Consider the following 12,233-nt stretch of genomic DNA (forward strand, 5'->3'; position numbering starts at 1 on the left):
AAAAAAAAAAAAAAAAAAAAAAAAAACAAATCCAAAGTGGAATAAAAGAAGCAATCAGCAGGCAGACTGTGATTCCCTTTTTATAAGAAATGGTCCTAGAGAGATGGTCGGTAACGTTATGAGCAAAGGCCCTTCATTAATGCTCACTTTAGTTAATTACTATATTCACAAACTATTTAATCAACATGAGAGGACAATCAATCTTAATCTCTTTGCTAACGCAGGCTAGAAATTCTGGGCCAAAAGTTATTTAACACCACAGATTTTCATCATCTGTCAAAATTTGTCCTTTCATTTCAGAGCTCTTTAGCAAGGTCTTCAGATACTAAGTTAACTCCTGTCAATGCTCAATCACTCTATTACTTCAAGGGAGATGCCGCCAATGCCCAATTTATTGCTTTTAAGTATAAATTCATAATGAAATATGAATTCACCTATCATGATAGATAAAGTCAAATCAATATCTGGACCAACCTTTAAAAATAAGCCTGGTCAAAATAAAGGAGTATGTCTGAATGCCAACACTAATCTTCCAGCACAGGGGCTAAAAAATCCACCTATACATTCATAATCAATTTTCTGAAATTATCATTTCCAACAGATATGAGCTAAGTATCAGGTAGTGTAGAAGTGCTCTATGGGAGATAAATGTTTTTTCTCTGTCACTTTCCATTAATGATGAGTTTCCCCCACAGCCAAGAGAACACTTGCTGTGGGAAAAGGCTGGACTGAGTTCGGAAAAGCTGACACTTCCTCTCAGAGCCCAGCCTGCCCTCATTTGCAGCCCATAGCCTCGTTCAGAGGTCCTTTCAACTTTTCAATATCCAAGACAAGGAGGAAAAATTCTAGCTGATAAGAAAGGCTTTCCACCAAGTTGGGGCAATGCTATGCATGCAAGATTTCTTGCACAAAGACTAAGAAAACTGGGACAAGCAATAGGAATCTGCTATCTTATTTTCAATTATTGAATCTTTAAAGCTGGAAGGGCCCTTATAGTGAGCATCTAGGATAAGCCTCTCTATTTATGAGGCCAATAAAGTTAAGTGATTTATCTAATGACTATGGAAACCTCTGAGGCTGAACTTGATCTCAAGTCTTTCCATCTTCATGCCTACCACACCACATTACCTTGGTGATATGGTTTGGCTGTGTCCCCACCCAAATCTCAAACTGTAGCTCCCATAATTCCCATGTGTGTGTGGAAGGGACCTGGTGGGAGGTAATTGATCATGAGGGTAGGTCTTTCCTGTGCTGTTTCTTGTGATAGTGAATAAGTCTTACAAGATCTGATGGTTTTATAAAGGGGAGTTCCCCTGCACACGCTATCTCTCTTGCCTGCTGCCATGTAAGATGTGTCTTTTCTTCTCCTTTGCCTTCTGCCATGATTGTGAGGCCTCCCCAGCCAGATGGAACTGTGAGTTCATCAAACCCCTTTCCTTTACAAATTACCCAGTCTCAGGCATGTTTTTATTAGCAGCATGAGAATGGACTAATACACTTGGCGGTCTCTCATGGAACATTTTTAGTGCCAGGTTAGATTCTTGCTCATGGCTAGATGGTAACCATTGCCCAGTGAGAAGAGTATTGGGCAAGGAATGAGAAGATCTGGGTTCTAGCCCTAGCACTGCTTTGTGTGTGTGTGTTCTCTTAGAGGTCTGAATTTATTTTATTTTATTTTATTTTATTTTTTTAAAAGATGGGGTTTCACTATGATGGCCAGGCTGGTCTTGAACTCCTGACCTCAGGTGATCCACCCACCTCAGCCTCCTGAGTAGCTGGGACTATAGGCATGTGCCACAAAGCCTGGCTAATTTTTGTATTTTTTGTGGAGACAGGGTCTCACCATTTTGCGCAGGCTGGTTTTGAACTTCTGGGCTCAAGTGATCCTCCTGCCTTAGCTTCCCAATTTGCTGGGATTACAGGCATAAGCCACCATGTCCTATGAGGCCTGACCTTTTAACTCACCTGCTTCCATTTGTTCATCTCACTCTCAGATGCTGACTCAGTCCTACCATCTTTTCTTTTCTTTCTTTTTTTTTTTTTTGGAGACAGAGTTTTGTTCTTTCTCTCAGGCTGGAGTGAAATGAGATTAATCTCGGCTCACTGCAACCTCCACCCTCCTGGGTTAAAATGATTCTCCTGCTTCAGCCTCCCAAGTAGCTGGGATTATAGGCACCCACCACCATGCCTGGTTAATTTTTGTATTTTTAGTAGAGATAGGGTTTCCCCATGTTGGCCAGACTGGCTTTGAACCCCCGACCTCAGGTGATCTGCCTGCCTTGACCTCCCAAAGTGTTAAGATTACAGGCATGAGCCACCACATCTGGCCACCATCTTTTCTTTCCTTGCACCAGGTGTAGCTGGTGTTGAAGGGTACCTCTAGAGAGCAGTGTTGCTAGTATTCCACAAATCCATGGTCTTCAACCTCAAGGCTGCTCAAAAAACTCTAACTCATCTCCTCCTAAATTCTAATAGCCTTATCATCAGTCTTTTTGTTTCTATTCTTGCTCTCCTCCAAACTATCATCCATAAAACAGCTAGGGTTGTCTCTTTAAATGTAGATACAACCATGTCATTTCACTACTCACAATTCTTTAATGGTGTCCCATTGCACTTTGCGTCAACTCCAAACTCCTTCCATCCCTATGAAGTCCTACATGTTCTGGTCCTGGTATCCCTCTCTCAGCTCAGTTCAGGCCATTCTCCCTTTTGCTCAGTACCCTCTATCCAAACTAGTCCCCTTTCAGTTCTTCACACATGCCAGGTTTGTTTTTCCTGCCTGTTATAAACTGAATGTTTGTGACTCCCCTTCACTCCTCACCCCATTCATATGTTGAAGCCCTTCCTAACCCCCAGTGTGCCCAATGTGGTTGTATTTGGAGATGGGGCCTTAGAGGAAATAACAAGACTAAATGAGGTCACAAGGATGGGGCCCCAATCTGCGAGGGTTAGTGTTCTTATAAGAAGAAACACCAAAGAAATTTCTCTCTCTCTGCATGCACACACACTGAGGAAAGCCTGTTGAAAAGTCAGCTACCTGCAAGTCCAGAAGAGAGCTCTTATCAGAAACCAAATCAGCTGGCACCTTGATCACAGGCTTGCGGCCTCTAGGAGTATGAGAAAATAAATTTCTCTTGTTAAAGCCACCCCAGTCTGTGGCATTTTGTTACGGCAGCCAAGTAGGCTAATACACTGCCTCGGAATTTGCCTATGTGATTTTCCACTTTCCAACGCCTCCTCTTCCACCTCTCTCCTTTCTCTGCTTCTGTACTTTTAATCAAATAAGCTTTCCAACTAGACCACTCTAATGAAACACCCCTCTCAAAGGTCACCAATTACTGCCATTTCACCAAAACCAATGGATATTACCACCTTTAGCTTACAGGATCCTCTCTTTCATATGTGACACCTTAGATCCCTCAGTTCTTGAACCCTCTACTTCCTTGGCTTTGATTTCACTACTCTCTTTAGGTATTCTCTGTTCTGTTTTGTTTTTTGTGATGGAGTCTCTGTTGCCCAGGCTGCAGTGCAGTGGTGTGATCTCTGCTAACTGTAATCTCTGCCTCCGGGTTTCAAGTGATTCTTATGCCTCAGCCTCCGAGTAGCTGGAATTACAGGTGCATGCCACCATGCCCTGCTAATTTTTGTATTTTTAGTAGAGATGGAGTTTCACCATGTTGGCTAGGCTGGTCTTGAACTTCTGACCTCAAGTGATGCACCCGCCTTGGCCTCCCAAAGTGCTGGGATTACCGGCATGAGCCACTAGAATATTCTCTAACCATTTCTTCTAGATTTGCTTCCTGAGCTGCATAAATGTTTGTGTCCCATTGGATTTTGTCCTTGGCCCACATTTCTTTTCTGCAAAACATCCTCCTTGGGCAATTGTTTTTATGGTTGTAATTCTGATATGTGTTGACGATTCCCAAATCTATCTCAGACCTCTGAGGTAATGTGAATATGCAGCTGCCTGCCGACCATCTCTACTTTAGTCCACAGGCATCTTAAATTTAAGATGTCCACGACTGAACTCTTTATTTTACCATATAAACCAGTCTCTCCTTCAAAATTCTCAATCTCAGTTTGTGCTACCGTTTCCTGAACAAAAAACCTGGGGTGATTCTGGATGCTCTCCTCTTCCTCACCTGTTGCCTATTTCTTTTCTCCCTTTGGACCTCAGGTACCAGAAATGAATTAGGTGTAATTGTTGATTCCTGAAACATTCTCATCATTATGTTAGTACCTTTATATTACATAATAACCATACATTCCCATGGTTTCTTTTCTTCCTCCAGCCAAAGCTACCTACCTTTCCTTCTTTGAAGTGCTTTTTGAGCTGCCTCTGCATGGCGGTCAGCTTCTTGGACTGCACCCCACTGTAGGCAAGTAGCATGCCACCAAACTGCCTCTCAGTAATTCTCCCATCCACAGGGTCATGGCGTTCAAACTGCGAGGGAAACAGAAAGAGTGTTCCTGGGGTCAACGGAAAGTATTTTGACATGGAACAGGAAATGATCAGCTGTGTTTGATGGCAGAAAATAGCTGATGACTGGGACTGTATTTTTGAGCTACATTTCTCAGTAAGATATGGAAAAACGAAGAAACAGAAGATCTAGGTTCTTATCCCAGATCTGCCACTTACTATTGTCAGAGACAGTCAAACCAGAGCAACGTCATTTTGAGTGAGAGCTAGGAAAAATGAGGCTGAGACTTGCTGGGCTGCATTTCCAGTTAAGTTAGGTATTCCTAGCATCTGGATGTTTATGGTTAATGGAACAGATTGATAACATTTACTAAACAGACCCAGACTCGGCAATGTCCTGATATCCTGATTATCTTGAAAACAGAAGCATTCCTAATTTTGCTTTAAAGATAATAATATTTATTTCTAAAAAATTCATAAAGGTTTGAGAGTATAATTTTAAAGAAGAGTAATATATTTTCAAGTTTTCCCCAAAATAGCAATAAAATGTTAGGACATCGATAGAGGTAGGACTTACATATAAGACACGAAATAAGAAAGTTAAGAGTGAATTCTCTTTCAGTTCTCATTTCTTCAGCTAGCTCGGTAAGTTGATAGACACCTACATTTGTTTCCTCAGTGGTGAGACTGTGTCAGTGAGCAAGACATAGAACTGTATTTTAATACAATTACTTTTGTACCAACCTATAGCAGTGACCATTTTTTTTCCTTTTTTAAGACAGAGTTTCACTCATCACCCAGGCTGGAGTGCAATGGCGTCATCTTGGCTCACTGCAACCTCTGCCTCCCAGGTTCAAGCGATTCGCCTGTCTCAGCCTCCTGAGTAGCTGAGATTACAGGCGCATACCACGTTTCACTAATTTTTGTAATTTTAGGAGAGACGGGGTTCCTCCATGTTGGCTCGGCTGGTCTTGAACTCCTGACCTCAGGTGATCCACTGGCCTCAGCCTTCCAAAGTGCTGGGATTACAGGCATGAGCCATCATGCCTGGCTTAACAGCGACCATTTACTGAGCATGTACTATGGGCCACGTACCTCACTCGTATGTTCTTTTTTAAAATTATTTTTTCTAAAAAATAGAGATGGGGGTCTCACTACGTTGCCAGGCTGGTCTCGAACTTCTGGACTCAAGCAATCTGTCTGCCTTGGCCTCCTAAAGTCCTGGGATTATAGATGTGAGCCACTGGGCCTGGCCTTGTTTAATCAGTATAACAGCCTATGAAGCTGCTATTATTAGCTCCACTCTGCAGATGAGAAAACTGAGGTAACATGCAGCTACATGTGACAGAGCTGGGATTTGAACTCAGCCCTATTTGGGTCCAAAGACTATCTCTCAACACCACACCATTTCTTACTTCTAAGCAATAGTACATCTGCTCTCTGTAGAACAGCACTGTGTTGTTTTGAATAAACTTATACAGCCATGGTGCTTAGTCACATTTAAATGAGAAGCAAAACTATGTCCAAAGAAATGAACGTCAACAATATTAAGTGAAAGCCTCTTTTTCAACGTCACTCAATATTTCATGTTTGTCACGCCATCATTCTACAGAGCTGATTAATTTTTGACAATACCAGAAGTTGTCAGGGTTCAAGTTAAGTTTGATTTATGGCTCAATTTTCCATCCTGAAACAAAGTGGAGGACTGACAAAAATTTCTAAATAGGCAGACTTTTTGCCATGTTTAAATCAGATTTTCAGTGAAATCTGATACTTGGGTAAAAGTGCATCTATGGGCTTCTTCAAGGCATATGAAAGAAGGCTGTGCTCCCTGCTCTCCATGCCAGACTTCAGTGATTTAAGAGTGTTCATTCTGTCCTTATCTGGAAGATTTCACAGCTGTGGGGCAATCCCACATGTTGATATTAGATTAATTTTCAGTTTTATCTCACCAGATGGATTCATGGTTGAAAACGTTCTTGTTTGTAACACTGGCAGCAGCTGCAGGTTGCTCAAGGCTTACAACATGCCTTTACTATCTGTTTTCCACAGAGGCACAAGCCCTCGCCTCTGGTGTTTCAGACAGCAAGGTCAATTTCCAGTGCAATTTCTAGATGCCCAAGCAACAATTCCAATGCTCAGATTAATATTTTTTATTAATGTTCTTTGAAAACTCAGACTTGTCTTTTGGTAATGGGCTCTATTATGATTATTTTTAAGTGACTGGAATCTGAAAGGGCTTAAAAATCATCAACTTCTGCTTGTCCATGTAGTATGGCCACTTCAAAGCTTACTGCTTCAGCTCTGTAATTTGATTTTGGGCAGCACCTCTACTTTTAGGTTTTTAGGCATTTCTGAGGTAGGACTGCCTTATTTCTAAGGTCTTAAACATGGCTGGAGGGAGCCATGGAGAGCTATTTTTCTTTTTTTAAAGACAGGGTTTCACCATGTTGGTCAGGCTGGTCTTGAACTCCCGACCTCAGGTGATCCACCCGCCTTGGCCTCCAAAGTGCTTGGATTACAGGTGTGAGCCACTACACCCGGCCCGAGAGCCGTTTTTCTTTACACACAAAACTGCTAATGGAAACAGACTTGAACTAATGTCCTATTTGTTCAAACTTTATTAACTAAAGATCTACTATGCTAAGGCTAGGGAACTTTGAAGGTAGTATCTCAAGGACCTTCATTAGGGTTGAATTTTCAAGGGCAACAGCTAGACATTATGTGGCTGTAGGGGTCAAGTGTATGCAGGGTTAAGCATCGCTAATCCCAAAACCCCAAATCTGAAATGCTTCAAAATCCAAAACTTTTTTTCTGTTGTTGCTGAGGGACAGAGTCTCCCTCCGTCACCCAGACTGGAGTGCAGTGGCATGATCTTGGCTCTCTACAACCTCCGCCTCCTAGGTTCAAGCAATTCTCCTGCATCAGCTCCCCAAGTAGCTGGGACTACAGGCATGGATCACCATGCCCAGATAATTTCTGTATTTTTAGTAGAGATGGAGTTTCACTATATGTTGGCCAGGCTGGTCTCGAACTCCTGACCTCAGGTGATCCCTCTGTCTTGGCCTTCCAAAGTGATGGGATTATAGGCGTGAGCCACTGCACCTGGCCCAAAAATCCAAAACTTTTTTTTTTTTTTTTTTAGAGATTGGGTCTCACTATGTTGCCCAGGCTGGAGTTCAGTGGCTATTCACAGGCGCAATCCCACTACTGATCAGCACGGGAGTTTTGACCTGCTCCGTTTCTGACCTGGGTTGGTTCACCATTCCTTAGGCAACCTGGTGGTCCCCTGCTCCTGGGAGGTCACCATATTGATGCCAAATTTAGTGTGGACACCCGATCGGCTTAGTGCACTACAGCCCAGAACTCCTGGGCTCAAGCGATCCTCCCACCTCAGCCTCCCAAGTAGCTGGGACTACAGGCATGCTCCCCTGTGCCCGGCAATCCAAAACTTTTTGAGCAACAACATGATGCTCAAAGATCATGCAAAAGGGAAATGCTCATTGGAGCATTCTGGATTTTTTTTTTTTTTTTTAAACAGGGTCTCGCACTGTCACTCAGGCTGGATGACAGTGGCACAATTACAGCTCACTGAAGCCTTGATCTCCTGTGCTCAAGCGATCTTCCTGCCTTAGCCTCATGAGTAGCTGGGACTATAGGCATGTACCACCATGCCTGGCTAATTTTTGCATTTTTTTGTAGAGACGGGGTCTCCCTATGTTGCCTGGGATGTTCTTGAACTCTTGAGCTCAAGCTACCTGCCAGCCTTGGGCCTCACAAAGTGCTGGGATTACAGGTGCTACAGCACCTGGCCAGAATTTTGGATTTTTGGATTAGTGGTGCTCAACCAGTAAGTGTAACACAAATGTTCCAAAATCTGAAATAATCCAAAAATCTGAAACACTGCTAGTCCCAAGCATTTTAGATAACGGATACTCAACTGGTATCTTAAGCTGGGACAATCCTGTGGGTGCACTCCTGGGGTGCCATATACATGTAATCAATCCCCAAGGTCATGGGTGGATCTTCTGAGGAAAGACATAGGCTATTACAAAATTATCATAATGTAGAAAAGTTCTAATTGCATATTTGGAAGCACTTCAAATTATTGGCTTATATTTTATTTTATCCAACCTATTTTCTACTAATGTTGGAACCTCTGATGTTCTACTTCAATAAATTTTAAACCTCCACGTGTTTGATCCTGAGGCACAGCATGTGTGCATTCCAGCACACCACCCACCATCTGCATTGTTTTTCCCTGTCTAGGAAGAGAGCTTAACAGCCTCTCATTTCCCCTTCGGCAGCCAATGCCACTTTCTCAAATGGATACAAGCTGTTGTTTCCCTGTTGTTCCCCAGGGGGCTGCAGGGTAGGTCACCAGCAGCCAACAAACTGCAAGGTTTTTCCTGGCTTTCAGTTCACACTGCGCCTCTTGTTCCCACCCCGTCCCTCGTTGTTTTGGAAGAACAGATGGTCTGCATGTATCTAGATGAAATGACTTAAGGATGGGAAGCCAGGAAAGGAAGAAAACATGTATTATGAACAAAGACCAAAAGTAAGGTTAGAAACATAGTAAAAGGAAAAAGAAATCCGTATCTGCAAGTGGGTCTTCATTTTTTGAAGACTTTTGAGGTTAATGTATCCAACAAATGTAAACTTTAATGTTCTTCGCTTTCATACAATTATCTTTCAAGAGACTCTGTCCATCCCCTAGAATAAATCCTCTCCCCATACAAGTTTTCAGAATGATAAATTTTGGGGGCTAGGTGCAGTGGCTCATGCCTATAATTCTAGCACTTAGGGAGGCTGACATGGGTGGATCGCTTGAGCCCAGGAGTTCAAGACCAGCTTCAGCATCATAGACCCCATCTCTATTAAACAAATTTTTTTAAAAGAATGATAAATTTCTTGATAGGCTTTTTCTAGTATCTGAACTGTGCAATGCAAGATTGCATAGTGATCTCAAGCTGCTGAGCTGAACACATCTGTGTTTTTGAATCTAATAGTATGTGGCTTTTGAGGTCCTAACCATGCCACTGACGTTACTATCAGGAGTCTCAGAATAACTGTGTTATGCCTATCTAAAGGAAAAATGATTACAGGCAAAGTTCTCCACTGTAAACCTACCCAGTGAGCATGACATACACATTTCATAGTTTGAATTGAAATCTGTTACTGCAATTGACAAGGGACACCAAAGAGCCCTAGGTCAGACTGAAGGGAGCCTGAATTTTCTTGATCTTTGAAGAGGCATCTTTACTGCAAACACTAGTAAGGTTGTCTTTTGACTAACTGGCAAACTGAGGAAGAAGGTTCACAATTTGGAACAGAGGCAACACAGTTTAGTGCCCTCAGCAAGGGCCAAAACAACTCATTAGAGTCTTGGTCCATAAGATTTTAGATTACCAAACTCAACTGCTAGAGCTTTCTACTTCCAATCCAAACATTCCTGTCTTGTCCTGTCCTATCCTATTTTTGAGATGGAGTTTCGCTCTGTTGCCCAGGCTGGAGTGCAATGGCATGATGGCTACTGCATCCTCTGACTCCCAGGTTCAAGCAATTCTCCTGCTTCAGCCTCCCAAGTGGCTGGGATTACAGGCGTCAGCCACCATGCCTGGCTAATTTTTTGTATTTTTAGTAGAGATGGAGTTTCATCAAGTTGGCCAGGCTGGTTTCAAACTCCTGATGTCAGGTGATCCACCTGCCTCAGCCTCCCAAAGTGCTGGGATTACAGACGTGAGCCACCACACCTGGCCTCCTTCCATTTTAAAATGGTTTTTAAGAAAAAATTTCAGGTTGGTGGTCAAATCAACTGACTAAATGACGAGTACCAATCAGAACAGTCAGACCAGGAAAAGGTTAACCCTCCAGCCTGACAGCCAAAACTACTAAGATAATAAGACTGATGCAGGAATTTATTACAAGATAATGGCAATCAGGAAATATTTGACTGAAGGTGTCAGGGAAAAATATTTTAGATTTGGAACAAAAGGTTTCAGGGTTTGATACGTTCTGGTTTCATTCCACAGAAGGTAATACATTGAGGTGAAAGAATATGGACTTCACAATCAGGAATTCACAATTCTGGCATGAACCCATACTTGCTGGCTGTGGCTTCAAGGAAATGCCTTACCTATTCCGAGGCTTCAAAATCTTCTCACCAAAAAATGGGAGATAATATTCGTGACCTCAAAATGTTGTTGTAAGGATTAAATGGGATAATATGTAAATAAATTAGTACAGGGATTGATGCCCAGTTAACATTCAATAAATGGGCCCGGCATGATAGCTCACACCTGTAATCCCAGCACTTTGGGAGGCCGAGGTGGGAGGGTCACTTGAGGTCAGGAGTTCGAGACCATCCTGGCCAACATAGCAAAACTCTGTCTCTACTGAAAATACTAAAATTAGCTGGGTGTGGTGGTGGGTGCCTGTAATCCCAGCTGCTCGGGAGGCTGAGGCAAGAGAATCACTTGAACCTGGGAGGCAGAGGTTGCAGTGAGTCAAGATCATGCCACTGCACTCTAGCCTGGGTGACAGAGTAAAACCCTGCGTCAAAAAAAAGGAAAACAAATTCAATAAATGTAGCAATTAATTTTATTTATTATTGAACACATTAGAATAACTTCAAGATTAAAACTACTTAGAGTTGCTTGAGGCAGAACACCAACTTAATAACCTGTACCCTTGCAGTAATTATCGAACAGAAAACCTGGCATAAAGAAAGAACTCAATAAATATGTATTGAATAAACACAGACAAAACACCAGAAAATTCACAACACTTCTGTCCTATTGTTGGGAGGGCTTCCTATCTAAGGCAAGGAATATCTCTATGTTTATCTCTCAATATCTACTTTCATGATACCGATTTCTACAAGGATAGTTTGAGAATGCCATTCATTTTGGCTAATCAGTAACATATCTGAGTGCTTATGCTTGCCAGGTGCTGTCCTAGGAACTTATCTTTGATAATTCTCACAGTGCTTTTTAACAGGTACTAGTATTATTCTATTTTATAGACAGAGAAAAGTGAAATAACATTCCCACATAGTTAATGTAGAGAAAAATTTCTCTCTGGTCTCAGTATCAGAACAGTTGATATGTTCTTATTTTAAAGGCAACGTGAATCATGTTTTCCTTGTTACCCTGGTTACTGGAAATCTTACAGTCAAGTTTGTGGGCCACTTCTACAATAGGAGACGTTGTGACACACTTTTCATACTAACCTTACCTAACCTTTCTTAAAAGAAAGTTAGGCTTTCTTTTACTTTCCTCTTTAACTTGTCAGCAAGTTTTTGCTTTTGTCTCACTGACTGTACTTTTTATGGCTTCCTGAAATCCCTTCTTGAAAAAGACAAGATTTAAAAAAATGGTACTAGACATCTAGGCTGTTTCAATCTTTGTCTATGACAAATACTGCTCTGATAAACTTTTTCTGAACTTAATTTTTCATCATTATTTTAGGAATTGATCCCTAGTAACAAAATTTTGAAATATAAATTATGGGCTCTTTAAAATTGTATTGTGAAGTATCTGACAAATACATAATAACACATATAACAGACAAGTTATGAAACATAATAATAAACCAAACACCATGAGCCTCCAACTTAACCTGAGACAGGAAGCATCGGCACCACAGTTAAAGCCCATGCCCTGCCTCCCTTTTTTAGTACCTTATTATTTTCAATAGTTTAAAACAAAAGTTTGTATTCCTAAACAATATAACTGCTGTTTAATATTCCAACTAATCTAGGAAGTTAATGTTTCCATATGAAATTGCTAAAAATTTCAAGCTATTTTTCCTT

At 41.6% G+C, this 12,233-nt stretch overlaps 1 protein-coding gene across 1 annotated transcript in view; it reads right to left on the reverse strand.

Moving 5' to 3' along the window:
- MICU1 (mitochondrial calcium uptake 1) overlaps window positions 1-12,233 on the reverse strand; it is a 155,263-nt gene that overhangs the window by 43,790 nt on the left and 99,240 nt on the right. The window contains exon 7 of the mRNA XM_017518561.2: window positions 4,307-4,444. Coding sequence (XP_017374050.2) covers window positions 4,307-4,444 — 138 coding nt within the window. The remainder of the gene's footprint in view (window positions 1-4,306; window positions 4,445-12,233) is intronic.

The sequence above is a fragment of the Cebus imitator genome, unplaced genomic scaffold (genome assembly GCF_001604975.1).
Source record: "Cebus imitator isolate Cc_AM_T3 unplaced genomic scaffold, Cebus_imitator-1.0 Scaffold686, whole genome shotgun sequence".
Lineage (NCBI taxonomy): Eukaryota > Metazoa > Chordata > Mammalia > Primates > Cebidae > Cebus > Cebus imitator.